Source organism: Syngnathus floridae, chromosome 7 (genome assembly GCF_059516105.1).
Source record: "Syngnathus floridae isolate MCC-2025c chromosome 7, RoL_Sflo_1.0, whole genome shotgun sequence".
In the NCBI taxonomy this organism is placed as follows: domain Eukaryota; kingdom Metazoa; phylum Chordata; class Actinopteri; order Syngnathiformes; family Syngnathidae; genus Syngnathus; species Syngnathus floridae.
This window is the reverse complement of record NC_142419.1, coordinates 13,935,002-13,959,660: the sequence shown is the minus strand read 5'-3', so window position 1 is coordinate 13,959,660 and position 24,659 is coordinate 13,935,002. Positions and strand designations below refer to the sequence as shown.

The 24,659-nt window shown below is 41.2% G+C and overlaps 6 protein-coding genes across 9 annotated transcripts; 3 read left to right on the top strand and 3 right to left on the bottom strand.

Annotated features, from left to right (window-relative positions):
• The first annotated feature begins 338 nt into the window (after positions 1–338).
• Positions 339–5,064, top strand: il10ra (interleukin 10 receptor, alpha). Its single transcript, XM_088380278.1, has 7 exons — positions 339–655; positions 744–864; positions 943–1,112; positions 1,275–1,432; positions 1,519–1,684; positions 2,115–2,233; positions 2,611–5,064. The coding sequence occupies exons 1-7, from the start codon at positions 562–564 to the stop codon at positions 3,352–3,354; spliced, it is 1,572 nt and encodes a 523-aa protein (XP_088236404.1). The 5' UTR covers positions 339–561; the 3' UTR covers positions 3,355–5,064.
• Positions 427–10,025, bottom strand: LOC148395426 (uncharacterized). Of its 2 annotated transcripts, XM_088380284.1 has the most exons (11): positions 9,839–10,025; positions 9,638–9,755; positions 9,434–9,573; positions 7,650–7,808; positions 5,889–6,037; positions 5,366–5,424; positions 4,992–5,126; positions 4,880–4,907; positions 2,604–4,806; positions 1,537–1,668; positions 427–1,393 (listed from the first exon to the last, which is right to left on the bottom strand). In XM_088380284.1, the coding sequence occupies exons 5-9, from the start codon at positions 6,008–6,010 to the stop codon at positions 4,746–4,748; spliced, it is 405 nt and encodes a 134-aa protein (XP_088236410.1). In that variant the 5' UTR covers positions 6,011–6,037; positions 7,650–7,808; positions 9,434–9,573; positions 9,638–9,755; positions 9,839–10,025; the 3' UTR covers positions 427–1,393; positions 1,537–1,668; positions 2,604–4,745. The 2 variants fall into 2 exon arrangements, with proteins under 2 accessions (XP_088236410.1, XP_088236411.1); XM_088380285.1 differs by lacking the exons at positions 5,889–6,037; positions 7,650–7,808; positions 9,434–9,573; positions 9,638–9,755; positions 9,839–10,025 and having other exon boundaries at positions 5,366–5,532.
• Positions 6,515–14,125, top strand: tmprss4a (transmembrane serine protease 4a). 2 transcript variants are annotated; one of them, XM_088380282.1, is made up of 13 exons: positions 6,515–6,688; positions 9,309–9,360; positions 9,445–9,588; positions 9,668–9,820; positions 9,907–10,033; positions 10,549–10,668; positions 11,148–11,191; positions 11,622–11,784; positions 11,872–12,038; positions 12,250–12,345; positions 12,425–12,567; positions 12,640–12,792; positions 12,870–14,125. In XM_088380282.1, the coding sequence occupies exons 3-13, from the start codon at positions 9,477–9,479 to the stop codon at positions 12,879–12,881; spliced, it is 1,290 nt and encodes a 429-aa protein (XP_088236408.1). In that variant the 5' UTR covers positions 6,515–6,688; positions 9,309–9,360; positions 9,445–9,476; the 3' UTR covers positions 12,882–14,125. The 2 variants fall into 2 exon arrangements, with proteins under 2 accessions (XP_088236408.1, XP_088236407.1); XM_088380281.1 differs by lacking the exon at positions 6,515–6,688 and adding an exon at positions 7,617–7,977.
• A 20-nt stretch (positions 14,126–14,145) lies between these two features.
• On the bottom strand, positions 14,146–19,303 carry mre11a (MRE11 homolog A, double strand break repair nuclease). Of its 2 annotated transcripts, none has more exons than XM_088380275.1 (20): positions 19,164–19,303; positions 18,787–18,849; positions 18,495–18,627; positions 18,242–18,402; positions 18,078–18,165; positions 17,801–17,942; positions 17,615–17,729; positions 17,346–17,531; positions 17,109–17,280; positions 16,939–17,019; positions 16,743–16,872; positions 16,571–16,671; positions 16,306–16,476; positions 16,168–16,227; positions 15,951–16,104; positions 15,428–15,514; positions 15,295–15,359; positions 15,147–15,205; positions 14,928–15,009; positions 14,146–14,820 (listed from the first exon to the last, which is right to left on the bottom strand). In XM_088380275.1, the coding sequence occupies exons 2-20, from the start codon at positions 18,804–18,806 to the stop codon at positions 14,779–14,781; spliced, it is 2,049 nt and encodes a 682-aa protein (XP_088236401.1). In that variant the 5' UTR covers positions 18,807–18,849; positions 19,164–19,303; the 3' UTR covers positions 14,146–14,778. The 2 variants fall into 2 exon arrangements, with proteins under 2 accessions (XP_088236401.1, XP_088236402.1); XM_088380276.1 differs by having other exon boundaries at positions 15,428–15,511.
• A 53-nt stretch (positions 19,304–19,356) lies between these two features.
• cep57 (centrosomal protein 57) lies at positions 19,357–22,353 on the top strand. Its single transcript, XM_088380280.1, has 11 exons — positions 19,357–19,639; positions 19,834–19,996; positions 20,143–20,325; positions 20,388–20,509; positions 20,598–20,726; positions 20,915–20,992; positions 21,058–21,138; positions 21,204–21,272; positions 21,338–21,573; positions 21,646–21,790; positions 21,865–22,353. Exons 1-11 carry the CDS (start codon positions 19,589–19,591, stop codon positions 21,994–21,996), a joined length of 1,389 nt encoding a protein of 462 aa, XP_088236406.1. The 5' UTR covers positions 19,357–19,588; the 3' UTR covers positions 21,997–22,353.
• On the bottom strand, positions 21,810–24,434 carry LOC148395422 (coiled-coil domain-containing protein 195). The gene is made up of 4 exons (XM_088380283.1): positions 24,305–24,434; positions 23,709–24,186; positions 23,392–23,614; positions 21,810–23,059 (listed from the first exon to the last, which is right to left on the bottom strand). The coding sequence occupies exons 2-4, from the start codon at positions 23,989–23,991 to the stop codon at positions 22,906–22,908; spliced, it is 660 nt and encodes a 219-aa protein (XP_088236409.1). The 5' UTR covers positions 23,992–24,186; positions 24,305–24,434; the 3' UTR covers positions 21,810–22,905.
• Positions 24,435–24,659: the final 225 nt, after the last annotated feature.

Below are 24,659 nucleotides of genomic sequence, written 5' to 3'. Positions count from 1 at the left end.
ATCCAATAAGATGACCCACCATGATCCGTCAAATTTGTTGACCAAAATGGATAGTAGGTACCAAAATAATATTATTGACCAACAATTATCCATCTGTTGCATTTGCGCAGTATGACTCATTTCTTTCTACTGTAACATTGATCAATGAGTAAAATTAAAATTATATATATATATATAGGTCATGAGAAAGACAATTGAAAACAAGATGAACAGGGGAAGTCCTAAATGTTCTGCGAAATCAATATGCAGAAGTGCTTTACGTCATAAACGTTGCTGAAGAGGGAAAAGCAAAAGAGGAAGGTAAAACCTTGTTGGGACCTGTGTGTGAGGTCACAACAGGAAATGGGTCACATGACGAGGGGGAGGAATGTTCAGCGGTTTGATTTTTGAAGAGGTCTTTGAAAAGCAAGCTGCCTCCACTTCATCTTCTCACGTTGAGGACTAAAATCGACACATCAGAGCAGCCGAGTCTCGGAAATGGTTTGGTTCTATTGTTCTCGATGGTGCACGGAATAAGGGATTAAATCGAAAAGGTTTTGGCTGATGACACTTTGGACTTAAATGATGACATCTGTGGAAGTACATGGAATAACTATGAGCAACAATAGGCTTGTTGTTGCTCTTGTGCTTCTTTCTATCATCAATTTTGTGTCAGGTAACACATTTGTGATAATATTGCTTTCTCTTATATATTTTACGATGGAATATAAAATGTTGATTCCTGCTCTATCTTTGCAATACAGGAGTGGGCGTCCCGCAGGTTGACGCACTGTCCGTGAATGTTCTGGATGGCGAGGTGGTCGTTCTTTGGAAGCAACCCCGAAACACCACATCTGACCTCAAGTATAGTGTGCAAATGGCAAAGTATGTTTTCCACTATAAATACAATCAACCAACATCCAGGTGGGTCCAGTTCTTGACAGATATGATTTGTGCTATCAGGCTTGCTGGTGAATGGGCCATGGTGCTTAGCTGCACAAATGTTACAAATACCTACTGCCACCTGAGTGGTCTCATACATGACTATGGAGCTGGCTATAAGGTCCGGGTCCAAACAGTTGACGGAGCCAACAAGTCAGGGTGGACAGTGAAGAAATTCCTCCCAAATGGAAGTAAGAAATTATTTTGTATTAATTTTTGTTCACACCATATTTTTGTATGTTAAGATCCATTATGGTATATTTAAAACTAAATAAATAAATATAAAAAAGAAATAAATTGAGGAATAATAATTAATAAAACGATTAAAAATATCCTCTTTTCCTACCTCACAGGCAAGCTTCAACCTCCTTCCTTCACGTTATACGCTACCTCCAGCACCATAACAGTCCACGTTCATCAAAAACCTATCCTCAGAAAGCTCTTTCCTTATGGGGTTACTTACATCATCCACCTGGAAGAAAAAAACAGAATTGACAAAGTGGAAGCCAAAGTAAGTTTTGAAGGAAAAAAAAAAAAAAATCAATGAAATGATTGCTAAAACGATGCATTGACCATATTGTCATTCTAAACTTTCAGGAGCCAATAATGGCGTACCTGATAGATAATGAAGATCAGGGGTCTAAAACTTTCACACATCTCCAGTGGGGGGTCGAATACTGCGTCAGTATGATGGTGGAGGGAAACGGCGCTTTGTCCAAGAGTGATTTATCCCCAGAACAATGCCTCCTGCTTCCAGAACAAGGTGAGCAAAACAATATGGCAAAGAATTATAGAATCTTTATTTACAAATGGTTATTATGAACAGACCCTGTTCTATTCTTTATTGCTTTAAAACTAAAGAAAAGTTCAAAACTGTAGAATAACATTTAATATAACTTGGCTTGTTCCATTGCTAGTACATAAACTCAGAAGCTCACGTTATCATCAACATTTGAAAGCAACGTTATCATTGTTCGCTCTTTTCAAATGACCTAAATATACATTTTTCATCAAATTGATTTATTCAACACTGTGTAGAAAAAATGCTTTTGAGGATATGAATTGGTTTATTATTCCAGTTTATCTTACGATCTCGAGTTATGCTTATGGCGTAGTGGAATCTTGTACTGCAAAGTGTATTTTTAAACACAGAAGTTGGGACAAATATTTAAACCATTTCCGTTTCTTTCCAGAATGGTTCATAATTTCGGTGTCATCCCTGACGGTTCTGGGCGTGTTGGCTGTGGCGGCCATTTTGGTTGTCGGTCTATTTTGTCACCTGAAACGTCCGGCGAAAATGCCTGCTGCATTGGTACGCAAACAGAAAACATTCTCTCGGTTTAATGCCAGGTAGCCACTTTTAGACCAAATAAAAATGAGTGAGGAGCAGGAGAGTCTCCTCTCACTATATAAGAATTTGAAGCAACATTGCAGTAGCTAGCTAGAGCTTCATTTCTAAAATTCATCTTGGATTTGGATAGTCCACTGTCATGGCTACTTTAATGCGCACAATTCACACAGAAAGTTGGAGCGGGGTGGCTAACCTCTGTCAGAGACTCGAATGGTATAATGTCTCCTCACAAAAAAGACATGTGATGGTCCCAAGTTAGAAAACAGAACAGAGTAAAATATCATATTTGGCACAATTTGAATATAACCCAAGGTTCATTGTCTTTTCTGACTTTTTAGAAATCCCCTGTTTGTGGCTGGCATCCACTCACTCTTGGAGAAGGGCCAATAGAAGTGGTCACAGACAGAGGTTGGTTCCTGAGTGGCAGCAGAACAGAAGTGAGAAACTTTGCAGAAATTCCTCAGAACAAGGGGACGCTTCACGTTTTGAGGAAACAGGACGACAGGGCAAGCCTTGACAGCGGCGTTAGCATGGAGTGCAACGCTACAGAAAAACAAGACAGAAGTCCACAGAGGAGACAAGAGGATAGTGGTTTCGGGAGCATGGGAGGAACGGTGTATCCCCATCAGGATGACACCATGCAGACAAGGTGGAAGGAAAGCGGGGTGGGACTCGGATCCCGATTGGAATCCTCGATTGTGAACACAATGGGTCAGGAAAGCGGATCCCAGTTTGACAATTATCGCAAGCAGAGCCCAGCACTACAAAGTCACCTCGACAAGAGGTCGAAACAAATCCTTCCCAGTCCAGTTTTGGCCGAAGTGGTCCCGGGCTACCGGGCAGGGCCTCAGTCATGTATCTGCTCCGGGGCAAATCAGTGCTCCTGGTGCCTCAAACGCATCGTCCATGAGGATACAACAATCCAAAAGCATAAAATCCTGCTGAGCAAGGAAGAGATTTTAAATGATACAAGGACACAGTCGGAAACGACATTGGGTTTCCCTTTGTTAACAGCTCTGACGCAAGGAATAGACCTCAACATGAACACTGTAGCCATTTGCGACTTACTGGATACAGATTGAGCCACCTGAGACGTGTTTCAAAATATGCTGACGAAAAATAGCTGCTGCTTTGGGAATAATACTCCCTTTCCTTTTTGTGTATCTAAATCGTTTGTGGGAGGAAGGGTGTGTGAAGAAAAAAAATGTGGTTACAGCAAAAATATCCTTATAGGAAAGAAATGCAAAAGTAAATGTGCCATCCAACCCAATATCGCATCTGTTGAAAGGGAAGTACGCTTGAAGTGAAAATATTTTTCAGGGAACTATTTTTGTGATGTGATTAAAATGTAATTTTTTTTTTAATGTAAATATATTTTGTAGTCACATGTGTCATTATTGTTTGTGTGAAATATTTATTTTTCTTAAATACAAGCCATGTGAATTAAAATTGCCTTTATTTATTGTCTTCACTGTACTGACACAAGACAGCAAAAATGTTCTGTAGCCAAATCCCCCATTAGAAACTGAGAAGTGGACTGAGACAAAATCATTTCCCCTTTCATGAAACAACTTGTTTTCACAGAAGTCAACATCTCCAGCCCATTTAAGGCATAAAACATTTGCTTCTTTTCATTGGACAGCCAAATCTCTTCAGTAAGGAGTAATCTAGTATTAATTGCTTTTTGCAGAAGATAAAGAATATATCCTTGTGAGAGTTGCTATATTACCCGTCTAAATGTGTTGTTCAACTGTTTGTGTTCAAATATCCATTGCTTAAAGGGTATAGCATCAAAACACTGATGCTATTCATTAGCCTGTCTATGGAGTTTTGTATTGTGTGTTAGCATTAGGCTAGCGACATTTCCAAAGGTAGAGAAATTATTTGGTTGTTTTAAATGCACAAGCGAGCGTGTGCGTGCGTGTATGTTTTCAAGTCTTTATTTCAAAGTTTTTATTCCGCATTTAAAGTTAAAATGTTTATGCGACTTTATTTGTAAGAGTTCAAAATGTTTTTAACATTAAACTTGCTGCAGAAGAAAAAAAGTTGTTTTTTGCAATGGTTAAAAACAGAAGATGACCTTTGGAGGTGTGGATTTTTTTTTTTTTTTTTTTTTTAAATCAGCCGAGCAGAGTCATAATATGAGAAAAGCAATGAGTCATGATAGTTTCACGACCAGTCAAAATTTTAGCAGATGTGTGAGATTTGGAGGTGAACAACTTGTTGTTGCTTGCATTCTCAAGCATAAGTCATTCCTACCAATGTGGTTATTCTGTTTTCTTTTGTTATATTTTTAATACAGGCAGAAAGTCTATATACAGTAACATTTAAGTACAAGGCAACATCAGTCCAACTGGGTCACATGACACAAAGAGTCCACGTAATTTTTAAGGAAAAATCCCTTCAAACATCAATCTCGATATTATAAACACATGCAATTTCTTTTTTTTTTCAATGATATAGAGGTGACAGGTCATTTTTTGAAGCCACTTATGGTGAAAGGTGAAGACGACTTTTTTTTTAAGCCGACAGAGCTGTGGAAATAAAATTTAAAACAATCCGTTAACTTCGAAATTGAATTTTCACTTATTCATGTAATATACTCACGTGAGGACTCTGTCCGTCAGCGGGGGTTCTAAAAAAAAACAACAACAAAAGGAGCTTTTTCAGGTGATCTTGAGAGAACATAATGGAGGAGAATGGCATTCTCCTCACTCACTTTTTTTCTTGCAGCAGTTTTTGCACGAGTTGCACTTGTACTTGTAGCAGAACTGCACGATGGCGATGGTGAAGAGGATGGCCAGGATGCAAAATCCCACGGCCACCCCCACCGCTGTGGAGTTTACCCTACTACCTGAGACAACACACACACAATGTTACCTCTCTGACTTAGTCAATAAAAAGTGAGCATCTATATTGTAAGACCAAATTAGTGTTCAAGTCATCATTCATCATCCACTGTTCAAAATTCACTATTCTGTATAACAATAATCCAAAATTACTGTAACACTTGTTGAACAACTAATAGCTGCGACAAAGAGTCACACAATGTCGTCACGCAGACCAAAAAAAAAAAAAAAAAAGTCGTTTTACCTTGATTGCCCATAGCCGATGACCTTGCGAGCCCTTGGCTGTCGTCCCTCCTCGCTTGACTTTAGCAAAAAGTAAGCGATAGATCAATTTTTAAAGAGCAACAGTGAATATTGCCTTCTGCGCTTTCTACCTACATCTTATGTGTGAGTGTTGGTTTTCCCCATTCCAGGCATTTTTGAAAACCGGTTTGCCTGCCTTGTCGTTGACGTCTTTTTTTTCTTTTCATAAGATAATGTGGGAAGTGAATTGATGTTGCGATTGGTGGATGTTTTTTTTTTTTTTAACACAAGTCACGTATTTGTTTTCATTCATTTCACAATTCAGTGAACAACGCAGTAGAAAAATTAAAAATGAAGTCTTGTCATCAGTGTCGCCTTCATTTGTAGTCACTTACAGTCATCACGTCAATCATCATTTTAGCTTTTTTTTATGGCTTGTATGCACACAAATAATCTTTGCACGATCGAGGGTTGTAGTACGTTTCCAGGACAGAATTACACATTTGAAGCTGTAATATGGGTACCTGAAAGATGATGTCAGAGTATTTGTGGAGGTTGCATGATGAGCACATGCAGCCGTATAGTTTCCGTTCATCAGTTGATAGCAGATTCCTTCAAATGCAGGCGAGGGCGAAGCTGATAACATCAGTGCAAAACAGCTTTCATGTTGCCGCTGTGAGGAAAAAAAATAAAAATGATTAACCCCTTACATCAACATGTTCCATAATTCTCTATAAGTGAATATAAATGTATGCTAAATTTGACACACCAATGAGAACAGTGTTGTTGCTGCCAAATTTGGTTGAACTGAAAATGTATTTATTTATTTAAACATTTCTATTTCAATTGATTTATTAATTTATGTATTTTATTGAACATTTTCTATTTTAATTAATTAATCTTTTTTTTTTTTATTTGTGTATCTATGGCTCTTCTCGTTCTTTCCCCTTTCTCTGCACTGTACCAGTGGCCTGTCTAAAGACAACTTGTTACAATTTCATTGTTGAATTTATAGCGAATTAAGGGTGGGAACGGTGCATTCTTTGGATGGCAGGTAAGGTGAAATGAGTTTTTAATCATTAACCAGTTCTGTTTTCAAACTAAGCTGCACTTCCTCTTGTGGCTATCAATTACACATGTCTGAGCACGGAGATGTTGGTCAAGCGGTTTTTGCGGTTAAGAGTGTTTTATGCATGTGTGTGTGTGAGGTGTGTATCTGCGTGGAAAGCACCTAAGGAGACATAAGAAACTGGGAATACTTTTGCTCACAGGTTTAAGCTTTGGATGGCGATTGGACAAGCCACAACAGATAGCGACATAACAGGTAAAGTTGTGAAAGCAGATACACTTCTTTTGCATATATCCCATCATTTCCAGGAAATTATTATGATTAAAGGAAATAAAATTGTTGAATATTGAGTATTTTTGTGGCAAAGGGCAGTTCAAGTCAGTGTTGAAATAAATTAAGTGGGCTGTGTTTTTAAATTTTTTGTGTCTTTAGATTGCAAAACATATTTCATATATATATATATTTAATTTTTTAAATTTTTAATTTTTTTATTTTTATGCACTGCTTGATTATTCAGCTACGATAAATGTTCCTTAAATATGATATTCTTATCTGCTTTTGTTAAGGTCTATTTAAAATAAAAATCCAAATGTAACATCTCTACCTACCCTCCACAAGGTTACTAGAGTTTAACAAGCTTGACTCACTAAACACATCCACGTCATGTTTTTATTGCAGGCAGTTTTATTGCTTTCTTTTAACCACATTCTGTTGATCAGATAAATAATTCAAAGCACGCCCACAAAATATGCATCCATAAAGTTGGTAAGGTGCTAAAGTTCAGTGACTTGAATTCTGGTAAAAAAGCACAAGACAGATCCTGTTTACGACAGTCAGTGGTTCTTTCGCATGTCCAATCAAGTTTGATACGTGGCACGCATTGTGAGTCATGAAGTCGATATCAGCTGATTTGACAGTCAAAACAATACAGGAAAGAAAACACACCTAAAGTGGGAAATTTTACGTGATGTAAGCGAGAGTGTTATCCGTGGATTCATATGGGGTGGCAAAGGGGTAGGGGGTGATCAATTATGCTAATTCGCGAGAAACATTCATGTGGGTTGACGTTCGATTACGGTTTGAAAAAGACAAACGTTTGTCCGATGTGCCGGGAGAGGGAGAAAGATTTGAAGTGGGTGGATGAATGGGAGGGACTTAAGTAAAAAAAGGCGCACAGGTAGAGGATAGAGAGAAGCGGCTTCAGGTGTCAGGTTACCTGGAATAGTTTTTGTTTAGTTTGCCAGCAGGTCTTCGGTCACAGGTCTTTTGCTTTCTGAATCGGCTGCGCTTTGAAAGTCACAAAGAACTTTATGCAAGCCCGAGGTTGCGGAGAGGCCCGAGTCAGACGCCCTTCCAGTGGGATTCTGTTACAGTGCTGAAGAAAGACAACGTGAGGGAGGTCCACACTGAGAGCGGGGACACAAACATCAAGTCAGGTATTTGGAGTTGAGGTTAGGGAGAGAACGCAACATTTTCGGTGGACTGTGAGAATCTGGAGGTTCTAAGAACAAGGTTTAGGAGCGACTGAGAACTGCATCATGTGGGTGAGTATCGAGCAAGATGTTGAAATTTGTTGACAAAAAATGTGTCTTTATTAACCGGTTTGTTCACAAAGAGCAAACCACATAAGTGCTGATGGGTTTTGTGCTCTCAGCAGGTTTCTAGTCAGTGGTGGAAACTGCAAATACTGGTTCACGAAAATTACATCTCATGTTGTTAGTCATGAGTTATGTTATGTTGGTTCCTTCTTAATGCTACAGATTTGTATTTGTCAGTTGGAATTTGCATACAGCACTTTTCTGTTTTTACTAAGCACATGGTGATTATCAGACGGTATGGAGCTTTCCAATTAAAGTGGATTCAATATGCATCTCGACGCAAGGTTCATGATTCAAGAATAGTACGTGATTCAATTCGGTTCGATTCAGAGGGAATACGATTCCATTCGATATGATTCTGCTGCAGCGACAGTCGTGTTTATTAACATGTAAGTGTGTAAAAGCGCTCCAAAGACCAAACGATTCAAGCTAATTACATTTGAACGAATCGACAACTCGAATCGACAACTCATCGGCCACATCTTCATTAAAAGATGATTCAACAAGTATCTTGACGATTTGATTCAGTTGTGTTGAATCAAAACAGATTTTCCAATTCAAAATGGTTTTCGTTACACTGCGAGTGATCTTTTTTTGTAGACATACGTACATAGAATATCTTTTTAACTAAAATGGGTTAATTTAAAAAGGTAAGAGAATACTATGAAGTAAATCTAATTGGAGATGCTCTGTGGACGTTTGCTCAGATCACTTTAAAAATATGAGTCGTTCCAACCACTACTCAATGCTGCCATCCCACCTGTAGACTGATCTCAACAGCAACTGTTAACAATTATGCAACTGGGACATATAATATCTTGCCAGAGGGTTCTTCTGTTCCGTCCTAGCGATACTGGTTACTTTTTGAAAAGAAGTTTCACAATGGTGATGCTATCAAAATAGACCCTCAACCTCCTGCGCTTTTGGAGACGTTATGCGACGTTACGGAACCGGCCTGAACCCTGTGGCACGTGGATGTAATAATGTACTGAAGATCTCCGAGTGTTCTCTTCTGGCAATGAAAGATTTTTGTTGGCTGTGGGATGGGTTGGAGTGTCACAAAATTCAACCGCCCCCACAAATCAAAACTTAATGAATCCAGCTAGAACAAGAACACCTAATTAAAAAACTCAATCGGTATGTCTATATTTCCTTCCACTTGAAAACACAACTGTTGAAGTCATCCGAGCATAAATAATGGCAAAAGACTGATTACAAGCATAACACACCCACACACAGAAATTTGTGTCCATACTCATTTGTCGTTCCTTTGTCAGAACACTCCGTCGGCTGAGGAAAGCACAACACCGTTGAACCCAAAGCACATAGGTAAGATGATTAATTCACTGACATGGAAATACGTACAGGAATATTTACGTCAATTTTGTTTTTTATCTCTTACCTCACTTGCAGTGACTCCACGGCCAGGTCGCCACAGAAGGCCCATGACGGCTCCAAAGACTCAGAAAGAGAAGGTGTCTAAGACGAAGAAGGTGTTGTTGACTATCGCAGCTATTGTGGTGTTGCTGGGGATCCTGGTCACTGCGGGATATTTTAGTGAGTCACAATCTCCAATGCTTGAAAGATTTCAAAACATTGGCCTCACCTTTTCTTTCTATACAAATCTCATTTTCAGTAAAACAGCTGATCGACAGCAAGTACTTCTTCTGCACAAAGTCGTTTAAGTTCATCCCCTTGGATAAAGCGTGCGATGGGACGGACGACTGCACGGGAGGAGAAGATGAACAAACATGTTTGTCAAGCCTCAAGGTCAACACAACATTTCCAGGTAGAGCCAAGGAATCACTTTCATTGTTGCTTGTCTGTCACCACAACTTTGAGGGGAAAAAAAGTTCTGATTGTCCTTTGTTGCAGTGCGCCTCATGACCCGTCAGAACATCCTGCAGGTGTACAATCCCAGCGCAGGGTGGAGGAGCGTGTGTAGCGAAGGATGGACCGAGAAATACTCGCAAATGACCTGCACGCAACTGGGATACACCTAGTCAGTATCAGGAGCATTGTCAGAATGATTAAAGGAGAAGTCAACCCCCCAAATTTTCTTTGTTATGATTAATATTTTGTTTGTGCGACCCCCGTGGGGACTAAGCGGTTCAGAAAATGGATGGATGGATGGATGAATATGAATTAAGCAGCATTTTGTGCATCATAGGACGCGGCCATTTTGTCACTTCTTGTCGACTGAAAATGACATCACAGTTGCAGGGTTCAGGTCACAACCAATCACGGCTCAGCTTCAGATAACTGATGAGCCGTGATTGGTTGTGACCTGGCAACTGTGATGTCATTTTCAGTCGACAGCTAGTGGCAAAATGGCCGCCTCTGAGATGGATAAAAATGGGTGACTTATATTCCACAAAAGCTATATTAATCAAAATACTGTTTAGACTACTGTGAGCACATACAACAGATTTGGTAAAAAATTTTTTTTAGGTTGACTTCCCCTTTAAGATTGACCTCATAGCAGATCTCTAAGCCAGTATCCTTCCTTGTTGGCAGTAAACCTCGCAGCACCAACGTCCCGGTCAACACGTTACCATCAGACCTGCAATCTGGACCGTTTACTGCACTCAGATCGGGGACAGGAAACACGCCTGTAGACCAAGCAACAGCTGACCAGTGAGTGAATCTACATTTCATAAAAAAGGCATCGGTACAACGGAATATTTGTTCTTCCAAACCATTAGCGACTGTCTTAGAGTTTGTGTAGAATTGTCCGAAATTTCTTGATAAGATAAAAAGTTTAGTGCCATCTGAAAACCGGGTGCAAAAATGCAAACAAAGACTGTAAGGTGCTTCTGAAATAAGAAGTGCTTTTGAAACTGTCATGAAACCAAAACCGGAACTGAAACTACCCTGTTATGCCCCCAAACCATATTGTCTCGTTTTATTTTTGCAGTTGTTCGCTCTTTTAGCGTTTAACGCTCAGGATTTCCCCCCCTCATGCAAACAAGTTTCTATTCTCAGCACAAAAAAACTGTTTGCAGTTTTTGTTCCGTTCTTGACGTCTGTGGTCTTTAATGATTGATTGATGTAAGCAGTTTTGGTCACGTGACTTATTGTGTGGTTGAATTATATCATTTTTATCCCTCCTGTAGGAGTGCATGCAGATCCCAAGCGGTGGTTTCTTTATCCTGTTCAGGTTGGTGCTATTTTTAGAAAAGCAGTCACAGAAATGACTTCTAGATTTCTTTTTTTTTTTTTTTTAAACACCAGGGCAAGCTGACTCCAAGGTGTAACTGGTTTGACTCCAACAAAGCATACACACCATTGTTGACTGCAAAGCCTTTAGCAAACACATGAACGAGCACATCTTGTGCGTCATTAGAATCTCCAAAAAGTTCTGAGATGAAAAGAAACTAGTTCAACCAGGTTTGGCCTGACAGAGCACAATTAGTGTCATAATTAGATTGTTGACAATTTGATTGGCTGTTCTTAGTGAGCATTGCACACCTCACTATGACGCTGTAGGTATTTTATTTTACTGACTGAAAAATGATTGGGAGAATATATTGAAATACAAGAATAATATATGACATTTCACGTCATGACATGTCTCATTTTTTTGTCAGACTGTGGCGAGGTGGACCCTCAGAATCGTATCGTTGGGGGTACGGATGCTGTCATAGAGGACTCACCATGGCAGGTGAGCCTGCAGCAGGGCGGCCAGCACACATGCGGAGGTTCCCTAGTGTCGACACGTTGGGTGATCACCGCAGCTCACTGCTTCGCCGGGTAGGTACTTTGGCTGTCATGTGACTATTTGGCAACGTCGCCATAGTCACACCAGTGCCTCTTTTTTTTCCATTGTGGGTCCTGCAGAAGTAAAAAGGAACTGAGTCGTTGGAAAGTGGTGTCGGGGAAGACCTACATGGGGACTCTGGGAGGTTCTTCTGTGGACAGGATCATCCTGAATGGAAATTATGACCCAGCTCGTAATGATTATGATCTAGCGCTCATGAGGCTTGCTAGTCCAATCAACGTGGGAGGTAAGAAATCGTTAGAACGACTCGTATGGCTGCCCTCTAGTGGCACATGTATGCTAGAGCAGTTGGGTACAATTCTGGATTCAATTGTTTAGGTGTACCTAATGAAGTGTCTGTCAGATCAAATATTAACCAAATACAGAAAACAATTAATTTTTAGTCAATTTCATTAGTGTAAAGCAACAAATAGTAATTTTCAGCTTACATTTTCCAGAGAGCCGCGTGCCAGTTTGTCTTCCTCCAAAAGCCTTCGACCTTTCTCCTTCGGCCTCCATGGTGGTAACCGGTTGGGGCTACCTGGAGGAAAATGGTAACTCTCATGACAAAATATAAACAAGCGGTGTGTTCCTTATTGCTCGTAATAATCCATCCTCTCACGTTGCCTTCAGGGAACATCTCTCCCGTCCTGCAGAAAGCAAACATCCCTCTCATCGCAAGGAGCAAGTGTGCCAGCCCCATCGTGTACGGAAGTGCCATCACCGATAGGATGATCTGTGCTGGCTTTCTGGAGGGGAGAGTGGATGCTTGTCAGGTAACCACAGCATGAAAACAAGATTTATTTTTTTACGGAATGAGTTCAAATGTGAGCGCTGCATCACATCAGGGAGACAGTGGAGGGCCATTGGTGCATTTAACCTCATCTAAATGGTACCTGATCGGGGTGGTGAGCTGGGGCGTCGGTTGTGCCAGGGAGAGGCGTCCTGGGGTCTACAGCAATGTGGAGGAGATGCTCAATTGGATTCACAGCGTCATGGAGGTAAAGCAGACAGTTCATCACAAAGTTGCTGGAAGAGCTGAATATGCAAATTTGGTGATTATTATTTTACCTTACAGAAAAATCAATGATGACGTTAGACTCGACAAGGTACCGCAAGACAAAACCGCAAGTGAACATTTGGTTTCCAAGTGGCGAGAGACAAATTAATGCGGAATGAGGAACATGTACATTGATGCTTATTTCAGGTTGTGAATGTGTGATTCACCGGATTGCACGGGATATCCCAAGCAGACATTATTTTAATTGCACAAAGTATGTCAGATAAATAAATGTCTGCATAGATTTCATCCAAGCATTCGACGTAGGCCTACTGAATATTCTAATGGGTCATTCTAGAATTGGTGGACAATTTAAGAACAGAATTTGGAAGAAAAAAAAAAACTACCATGACTTTTTTTTTTGTTGATTAAAAATAAAACAGGTAACAAACCATATATATTATATTCTCCAAAAACAAGCAAAATGAAGAGAGTACTTAACTATTTTTTTCTGTTCTTCTAGAAGGCTACAAGTGTTTTTATTGTCTATTTTAATAATTTCAGGGTGATTACTATCATCTTAAATATATTTGTCCTAAAATAAAATGTTAAAACAATTAGAGACTGAGAAAAACTGTTCCCAAAAAGAATATTCACAACATTTGTATTTGTTAAATTTGATATGCAAGTTGGTCATCAAAAGGCAATGACAATAGAGAATTATTTAGGAATCATTTTTACTTTTTTTTTTTTCCTTAGGGAAACTTACACAAATGTCCTCCAGTCCTGGAATGTCCCTTATCTTACTTTAATGACTTGCAATTTATTGTGTATGTGCTATGATGACATCATACACTAGCTATGATATGATATCAAGTCTCACATATGGAATAATTTTATTAATGCACTGGTTGAAATCATTGATGGCACTGCTTCAGTTGCGTCATTTTAGCATATAGTAGAATAATTCAACCAAGCACTTTAAGTTTAAAATGGGAATTACTTGACATCACCCAGGTAAATAATTCAAGTAGATTGAAATTAAGTTCACTGTAGCATGAACTCGCTCGGCTTTTATATTCAGAATCTGTTCCCAACCACTTCTTCATATCTGTGCACGTTGAAGTTTTAGAGTCATGGTTACACTTGTAGGAATACAAAATAAAATAGTCATAGAAGTAGTTGGTGATTAAATAAGACTGGCTATGTGATAAGCAGTAAGATACTGAAAATGAAAAACCGATGTTGTCATAAGAGATAATTTTGCTGTGCACATCTTACTATTTGTATGTTTTTGTAAATATGTGAGTAATAAAGACTTGCCAAAATTGTAATGCACTCACCAAACACTTCATTCAGTACATAACTTACCTGTTACTTTATTTATCTATTTATATTTTATGTTTAAAATATGGCATGTCAAAAAAAAAATAATGCTTTGAGCTGCTTTACACAATCAAGATTTTAGTGATAACTTAACAGACGAAATTGGATATTTTTTGTTTTATTTGGTTCTCTTTGACACACCCTGACCCGATGACAACAGGGCAGTTCTCTTACATAAACTAAGAACAATAAAGGAGCCAAACAATCATTGCAGGTCAGATTTCACACTGCAAGTAGAAACCTGAAAACATCTTTAACTGTGTATTGCAATTTTCAGTCTTATCTGGAACATTTTCCTCTGCGGGGATCTATTTAACTCCCACTGTTTTGACTTTTGAAAGAAAAACCCCCCACAAATCAAAGTTTGTATGCAACATTTTAATGTGGGACTATATCCGGCTTTATCTATTCATTAAAACAGATGTAATTAAGAACTTAATGATCCTACTGTAATTTTGTAGCAGTAGAAAAACCCTGACATGCAGCTTAGAGGATCTCAAAGCAACATACGTAGATCCATAACAGTATTTAAACTTAGGCGTGTAGCCAAACAACATTAAGAACATGACCTTTTTTTACAGTATGTGGGAAGCAGCTAGAATTATCTCCTTGCTCGCTGGGCAGGGCCTTTAAAGGGATCATCCTGGATTAAGGGGAAAAAAATAAAAGATAAACAGCTGAGCGTGGGAAAATAACAAAAGGTTATCTGGTTATGAAATGTATAGAAGATGAAACGTAGCACTGGTTTACCTCATCGTCACTGTCATCAAAACTCACTCCTTTGGACGTCTGACTCTGAGAGCTCTGACGCATGAACGATGACGACGTGGTTCTGAGATGATTAAGAGGAGATGCTGATTTTAACCAACCGTTTAAAATGGCATGTTTGGAATAGGAGGCGAGGGCAAAGCATGGTGCGGATTAAAAAAGAAAACTGATAAACTGATTTGTCAAGAAAAACAAAAATACCTGGAGGACGGCCGAGCTTTCATTACAGGCACGTCTTCATCTGAGTCATCAATGGTTAGCTGAAAAAGTAGAAAAGGAGAAACGATATTGAGAAGAGAAAAAAACAACAACAACAAGCCGTGAACTCTGACTGGAGTGTCTGCCTTACATCATTTTCTGCATAAGATGCGGTCGATGTGTTCCGAGAAGGTCTTTGGGACGGTGCTTGAAACGCTGAACAAAAGGACAAAGTGGAGGTCAAACTTAAACGCTATGTAACGCTCACACACAATCTCGCCCACCTTGCATGATGCTTCTGCTCTGGCTCGTCGAGGTTTTCTTGGAAGCTCCTCGTGTGGAGGATTTTGGCTCAGAGGCTTTAGCACCTGCTGGGTGACAGATGATTTCAAATCAAAAATATTCTATACATCTTTTGTAATCTTCTATTGTTGCTTTCTTCTTTGTAAAGTCCTTTTTATTCCGTAGCTTTGTAAAGTTTATGAAAAAAAAATAGACAGACTACTTCACACTATTCAACATTTTGAATACAGCACATCTTATTCACATAGAGACACAAATATTTTAAAAACTTCACAAGAAAATAAGAACAGGGCTGGTGTGCATAAGACAAGCGCCCCCTAATGTCTAAGAGGGGTATGACTCAAAGCTAGATTTAAAAACATACTGTTTCCTAAATTCTCTGCCTGTTGATTTTATCTCCCTTAAGATCAATTACTACTTTCCTATGAGCCATGGCTTCACCATATTGTGAAAAACTGAAATAAATGTTAGAGTAAACCTGTGCATCATCAGCTGAGGACTCACCTCTCCCTCGTCCCCGCCCTCTGGCCCCTCGTCCTCTTCCTCTGGCAGGTGCGACATCCTGGTCGGAATCCACGTCGCTAAGCGGGTCTGACATGTTGATGTCCATTGAGGTCTCTCCACGCTCCAAGCGGTGAGCTTTGGCTCTGTCAATCGCCTAAAAGGGACGGACGGGAATGTAAACGTCTCAAGCCCGTCCGTCATTGATGAGCTCACAAACCTCTTTGATTTCATTTTCTTCCTCGGCTGTGGACTTTTTGGACTCTTTGAGTTGCTTGATCTGAAGCCCACAATAACAAACTTATGAGCTGGTTTACTGCCACCGAACACACTTTTCGTTGAAATGCCGAGCGCTGACCTCGGTGTCGATCTCTTGCTCTGTGATCACACTCCGGCCCTGGAGGTGACGCTGCGTCTTCTCCAGCTGGTAGGTGATCAGCTCCTCGATGGCGTCTTTCTCATCTTTGTCTACAAACTCCTGAATGGCTTTGCCCATGCCGTGTTCAGACAGGAGGGACAGTTGCACCTTCTGTGTGGGAACATGGAAAAATTCAAAAAGAAGATGATGCACAAAAAAGTTGTGCTGATTCTACTCAATTTTATTTTGTGTCTTTGTATTGCACCTTCTCAGTAGCTTCAAAGTACTGCTTCACCAGGTCCTCCACTCTCAGCCCCTCAACCACAGTCGTTTTTAGTACCTTGCTGTAGTCGACATTGAATTCATCTAAGGAGAACACATGCAGGGGATTTAATGAAATGGCGGACCCCGCTACTGTGTACAGTATCCAATTTAACCTTTGACTTGCTCCTTTTTCACTTTACTTCGCAGAAAGTGAATGAGGTCTTTGGGGTTAGCCACGCGGTCCACGTATTTCTGACTGAAGCGGGACGTGTTGAAGGTTTCAAATCCGCCGGTGTAGTCCACCTGAGGAGAAGGTTCAAATATGAGAGAGGAGTGGATGCGAGTTTTTTGGGAGCGGCTCGAGCTAACCCTGAGGCGGATGAGCGGTTTCTCAGGGGTGAGCGGGCATCCCAGTCGCTCCCTCTCGGCTTCTTCGAGCAACTCGTTGACCTGCAATGCAGGCGCGGATAACAAAACATTATTTGTAGCACAAAGAATTTATGATCTCGGCACATTATGTGGATGTGAATCGTCACTACCTTGGCGTGGCAAAGGCTCTCCACCTTCTTTATGACATTGGGCGTATCCGACGTGAACATATCCTGGTAATCTGAGAGCACCACATCTTGGATTAAGAACTGACGCACCGTCTTCAGCGGGATCTTCTGCAGGTTCATTTTACGCCCTTTGACCCTCAGCAAGCCTATGTGTCTACACATAAGAAGAGTGATGTGGCCGCTTTGACGATAGTTTGCATGAGAGTATGATTTTTTTACTTCTTGGTCGCCTCGCCAGGAGACAGCGAGGTGGCTACGGAGCTGCCGGGCTGCGTTATGTAGAAGAGCTGCTGTTCATTTCTGCTCGGCGCAATCAGACACTCGTGCTCGTGACCCCACACCACCAAGTCGAGGAATTCATCCAGGAACTGTTCAGGGATGTAGTTTGTGGAGCCGTGCTTACTCCTGGACACAAAGGCATAAAATGATGGGCAAGAATTTATTCGAGTGGTAATTGTCAAAGTGTAGCAAATGAAGTCGTTCCGTACCTGTTCTGGTGAATAGCAAACAGGTTAAACCACTCGTCCTGGTCTTCTTTGGGACGCAACATTGTCACCTGATTATTTACAAACATCCTGTACAGACGCTCATCTGGGATGGAGCCTACAAAAACACACCACGCATACATTAACACAACGCATCAAGACTTGATCAGTTGGGAACGACACACGTACCAAGACCATATAAAGCCAGTTTGCTGTTGCCTTTCTGCAAGAGGATGGGGCTGATCTCAATTTTCTCCACCGACTGAGAGTGACCGAAGTGGTTCACGAGCCCAGACGCACTCAGCAGATCCAACGCACACAAACCTTCAGCCTTCAATAGAACACCACCACATTAGACAACAAACATGCGAATCTTGTGAGTCCAGTGATTCCTGCCATATCTGCTGTAAAAGTAATGCTTTGGCGCCAACAGCAGGCTCTTAAAACTGTACCAGAAGAGACTCACCCCGGTCGGGTCGTCGTGGTTACCATGGATGCTAAACACGGGAATGGAGATGTTTAGATTTTCATCCTGATAATTAACCCAGGGGAACCTGAATACACATAGAAAAAAACATCACATGGTGTGCATTGAACAGGACGTGGAAGGAAACACGCAGATGGACTTACTGTGTAGTGTTGAAATTAATCGTCTGGTCACTGAGTATGTTAAAGTGTATGGGCGTGTCTCCCATGCAGTATTTTCTCAGCATAGTGATACACGTGTGGAGGCATCGGCGCGTCGGCTTGTTTTCATGGAACAAATCACCTCCAAGTAGGACGAAATCCACCTGTAAGCAAACAAGGTTCGGCATTTCAGTTTTCTATGTGAAAACATGGAGGCAAATGAATACCTCTTAAATAAATAATAGGTGAGTGTTACTTGATTTGTCTTGGCACATTCAAGGATCTCGTCGAATGTAGTGTAAGAGTCGCCGCCGCGGACGGCATCTTTTTCCAGGTATCCGAGGTGAATATCGGTAGCAATCAGGATCTTAAAGGTGTCCTCATCATCCCTAGAGAGATAAACACTCAGTCAAGTCCTGGCTGTGCACAAATGCTATATATAAACACGATCCATTAGGAGATGCAACATTATTCTATCAAAGGACAAGCACAATTACAGTACAGAAAATTGATATTTTTTAAAAGAAAAAATATTTTATTGGACTTACAAGGAGTTGTCTGAAGACATGACACTGACAAAATGATCTGCTCACACGAGATTGAAATCCTCTCTGTATAAGGCATAATAAAAACAGAACAATTAAATGAAAACACTCCTGGAAAGCTGTGCCTAGCAGCTCCATCTGAGTTAGCTAAAGAATGTCTTTAGCAAAAGCACAGCTCCATTATTAGCCTTCCATCGATTATACAGGTTTTGTTCTAGCTTTAATACGAAGACGATTCTAATTGCTAGCACTACCTTTATATTTACATTTATTATTAAACTATCTTCAACTCCTACTTTTAAAGTGTTCGCTGTTAGATAAACGTGCTTGCGTGGTGTAAATGCAATAAACATTCACAAATAATAATTAAAATCACTCACCAAGCACTCTTATCAGAAGAACTAAAACATGCTGTGAAACTCCCGGCAAGTCTAGCAAACGCACGCCTTCATTCTTCGTGGTTGTGGGTATTGTAGTTTTATTTTAAAGGGTCGTCTGCATGAAATACACAATATCCGTTTAGCGAAAACTACACTTCCTGTAACTAAATATGTGTGTTCGATTTAAGCACAAAGACAACCCGATATAACACGCATGGAAATTTGTCTGCAACGACACATCTCACGGGTTACGCGGAGTATTAGAACACTCACACCCTTTTAGAATCCACGGTGAACTGAGCACAAATGCCTTTTTGTTTTTGTTCTGCAAGATGAGTTAACATCGGAGTACAGCTGTTGATTTAGTTTTTAAAATATCCTTACTACTTTGTGACTTTTTGTGCTTTTTGGAACGACTGCACTTCATGGCGAGTGTGTCAACAACATCTGCTGTTGCTGGAAAGTCCGCGCGAGAGGTATCTTAAACGTGCTCAAAACGATCTTAAGTCACAATCCTGCTTGTTAATGTTTTTACAGCTCAAGACGGATAATGCAGGGATTTTTATATTTTTTTTCTTAATGTTGCAATGCTCCGATTGTGACGACGGTGTTATGTAGCATTATCCTTTATATTAGTGTTAATACAGATCTGAAATTAACATGATTGCAGAGGTTGCATCCAGTTCTTCATGGAGCTGCGGGTGACTGCCAGCCATTGCCGTCTTATCAGGAATACCCCGCGCCCCGGCCTTTCATCAACCCACCAAGTGACGTTCATGTACTCCATCGACCTCCATCACCCAGCAAAGGCTATCCTGAGACCAACAGTGCAGGTTATTTGTCATTTTATGCACATCATTTCTGCAAGCATTGGTGCACGAGAGTGTGTTTCAGAGCTCCATGGTTACTGCAACATGATGCCACACTGCTTGGCCGCATTGACATCTGCCCTCCGGACCCTCCCCTTGTGTCTGCACAGCCATCTTGTCGGCATTGAGGCATCTCCAGGAAAAGATCCGGAAGTTGGAGCTGGAGAGCAAACGAGACGAACTCGTAAGGAGAGAAACACCGCGTCCACACACCACTAGGATGAGTCTGAGGACCTCAACTAGCCAAACGGACATGGGGAGAGGGAGGGATAATCAGTCCAACTGCAACCAAGGTGAGTGATGAGGACACCAAAGGTACTTTATGGCAATATTAACCCTCGTGTCGTTTGTGTAGCGTTAGTCACCCAACTTGCGGCTGCAGAGTCTCGCTGTCTGAATCTGGAGCGTCAGCTGGATCACATGAGGAAGACGTTGCACAACGCCCAGGGAGAGAAGAAGAGCCTTCTAAAACAGCACGTTAGTAAAGTCAAATATACTTGTATACATACAACATACAACCACACATTTGTGGTTCAAGTTATTGATTTCCTAATTTTGTGTTTAGGTGACCATAAATGCGCCGAGGTCCAAGCACGAACAAACCACAACGGAGTCTGAGCGTGTCCAGCTGCAGAAAATATTAAGACTGGAGCAGGAATATCTCAGACTGACACGCACTCAGGCTCAAGCTGAGGTATGGAGGAAAACTATTTAGTACAAGCAAATACTTGGGGCGTGATTCTTCTTTCTACCACTAGAGGGAGCCCGCAGACAACAAGTGGGACTTATTGAGAATTACTCCTGCCCGTTTTGATGACATTACGTCAAAACACAGTCTCAATAAATGATTCTCAAAAATGAAAGATTATGACGTCATCTCAGGTGAAAATTAAAGAGTTGGAGCAGAAACTGCAGGAAGAGGAGCACCAGAGAAAGTTGGTCCAGGATAAAGCAAACCAGGTAAACCAGTAATTTTAACATGCTCACCTGCATGGGCTTCATCACGCTTGTCATCTGCTCCTCAGCTGCAGTCGGGTTTGGAGGTCAACAGGATCCTGCTGCAGTCGACCTCGCCGCATCCCGAAGACAGGAAGTCAATTTTAAAGGTATGTTGGACATAGGAAACTACTGGTTTCTAGACTAACCATATTTATTATCATTATTTTTTTAGAATAAGTCTTCCCACTGGGAACCTCACTACAAACTGAACCTCAACGATGTACCTTTTGTGACTGGCACGGTAACTGCCATCTTGTACTTCTCCACTTCCTGTCCTCTTTTTAACACGGACTTGAATCGTTGCAGTCGGTCAGCGGCAGCCACTCGGTCCGAGCCAACGTGCAGTCGGTTTTGTCTCTCCTGAAGCGCCACCAGCCTCAGCTGTGCAACAGCCGCGTCCTCGCCAGAAGCAAGAACGCCGTGCGCTCGGGTCGGACAAACCGGCGCCATTCGGACGGTTCCTCTGGCTCCGCCTCCTCCGCCAGTGGGGAGCTGTCGGAACTTCTACAGGCGCTGCAGGAGGAGCTCAGAATGATGAGCTTGTGCGTGTATTGTTTTTTGTTTAATTGATTAAAAAAAGAAATAGCATGTATTTTTTTTCCATTTTTTTTCAGAGAGCAAGACGAGCTGATGCGCGAGCTGGAGCGCAGTGCTTCTCTTCAGGAGCGAAGACAGCTACAGCGTGAGCAGGAGACCTTGCTCCTCAAAATGGAACGCAAAGGAGAACAGATTAGTCAAATCTACAGGCACAAAATTCAGGTAGGCACACACACATAAATGTGTTAGCCCAAGACATTCGTTTATTTCATAACATTTACATGTGCTGTCTATAGATGAGGAAATTAAAAAAAGAGGCGTGCCGGAAGAATCCAACCAGGGTGAACGCAGTCAAACCAGGAGAAAATAGCAAGCACACTCTCAGGCTGCTCAAGGACATGAAAGCTCTACAGACATCTTTAACATAGAGAAATGAATACTACGAATGAACCCAAATCTATTTTAAAGTGCATCTTAACAAATCCCTCTTGTCACTTTGGCTTAATGTTTGCTACAAGCATTCAGCTGTGGATTATAAAAGGTTTACAGACTCTAGACCGAACAGGGGTGTGTAGACTTTTTATAACCATTAAAGCATTTACCTCAACTGTTTTTTTTCTGCACTTCAATGCAGTACATTCCGCAATCTATAACAAAAAAAATGGTGCCGACAATTCTGTCTTGTGTTGTAAAAGCATTCCTTGTGTTGATTGATGTTTTTTTTTTTTTAGCTTTGCTTAACTGTGTTACCTTACTGCATCTTAAATAAAAAGACATATTTGAGAGTGGGGATTTAACTTTTTTCCTACGGGTATTACATATTTTCGAATTACTTCATTTTAGGTGCATTAGTGAAAATGTATTTCATATGTCAATTAAAAAACCTACATAGATTAGTTTATGAGTAATTATTTTGACTGTTTTCTACATAATCTATTTTCTTAAATTTGTTAATTTGGGCTTTTAGCTGTGAAAGTCTTCAAAATTGTACAAAACAAACAAAGCACTATTGTGCGGGTGTACCTAATGTTGTGTCCCGCGGGTGTCACCCATGAGCCCCTTTTATTTCAATTTAAAAGAGTGAATGAATAATACATCAGTCATTGACTTCAAGTGCCTGTACGAAAAAATGGGTCAGTCTTCTGTGAGGTTCCAAAACACTTGACCACAGCACATGTGATCATGTGTGCAAATGTCTCAACATCGGTGTGTAACTGGATGCCGATTACTTATGTTGCACCGCTGTGATCAAATCGATTCGAGAACACCCAAAGCAATCGAAGGTGACTTAGAAGAAAAAAAGACTGTGACCTCATTTAGAGTTCCTACAATCGTCTTCATGCAAGTGGGCACTTTTGTTCCTCTCGCGACTCGGTATCAGTAATGGGGGTCAACTCAGTGGTTGAGGGCTCCTGAGGCTTGGACAGAACTGGTTTGCTGGTGTAGATGTCGTCCACTGGTAGAAGAAATGTGACTGTTTTCACTTTGGCTCTGCCGGGGAGGGAGGGGGGGGGGGGGGGGGGGACAAAGATGCAGAAAAGGGGTGTCACATTTTTAGAACCTGATTTTGATTGCAATGTTTTTTTTAAAAATTGTAATTCCGCTTTCAACCACTAGACGGCAGCATCACAACAGGAAGCGTTTCAGGCTTGGCCTAGTTTTTACAAAAGATTATTATATTGTCCATTTTTGGGCAAAATTATTGCTGCACATTGTATCTCACTGACCATCTTGTTACTTTTGTGACAAAAATTCTGAATTCAGCTCCTTACATCACTGTGCAGCCGTACCTAATGAAGTGTCCATTACACATGCTTGCTCACCTAGTCTTTTGCACACATTCCTGAAGGGATGTCCTGTTTTTCGCTGAGGCCACGTCACTACAGACAGAGTGATCCAGGTTGCCATTTCCTTCCCGGACCTCCTCCTGTAGACGCCCCCATCCAAAGTGGCTCAGTCGTTCCCAGGGGTCCACTATACCCTTGGTCTGTGTCATCCCAGGTGTGCTTGAGCTCCTGGCATACCTTCGTACTGTCATGGCATTTTCTGAGGGGGAAAAGACATGCAAGATAGCAGTGATGGGTTAAAAGTATATATAATTGTTTTTTTAAATGATGCTGGCTACCTTCACATTCCTTACTTTGTCGCTTTAGAATGGGAGCAGATGCATTTCTCCTGAGATTCCCATATGGGTTTTCATGCTCTTCCTCCTGGTCTTCTTCCTGGTCTTTTGTCAGCGCTCGGTTCTGCTCCTCTAACTTCCTGATCTCCTCCCGCATCTCCATGATGACACGGGCCAAGGTGCGGGTTCCCTCCATGGCGCCGCTGCTGCGCTGCCAGAACCAAGGCTTCCCAAAGAGCGCGGCAGGTTCTTGATGCGGGTCGTGCCCCAGGACCTCGTGGTGCTGCCCGGCGTTTAACATGCCGCCTGTACAATCTCAGTGTGGATCTTGGCTGTGACTACATGATGCCTATACAGCTGATCCATCTACAGGGGAACAGATCTGCCCGTCGCCCTTGGGGAGGATGTTTTATTCATCAGCACCCGGGTCCAGTTTCTGGAAAACTACGCAGGGGACCTTGCACGGCACGTGGGGACCTGAATCCGCTTTGTGGTTCTGAATGCAACACAGGGGCCAATTGCTATCTCTTTAGGTGTAATTTACAAAAATTATTTATGTGGCTTAGTATCAAACAGCGATTCCATGGATGGGGGTCACTTCTGGATAGCATTACCTGTTTTGAAGCAACCTGAGCCATCCACAGTCCAAGCACACCTAAGCCGGTACAGAAAGGACTGGAACTGAAATCAGCTGATTGTGCAAAATAGCCAAATGAAGTGATGAAAATGCGTCCGACTCTGGAAAGTAGAACTGACGTAACATTAAAAATTAACAAAGCACTCCATGGTGCGACCATGACTTGCAAAACATTGACACCTGATCACTTGCATGCAGTACAGTACTTCACTCTAGTCAAGCCAATATATTTTGTGTCACTTGCCTTTCAGTGAAAGTTTCCCGTCTCATCATTTGGATCGCAACAATTAAAAAATTCATTCATTGTCTATTAGCTTGTCCTAATTCAGAAG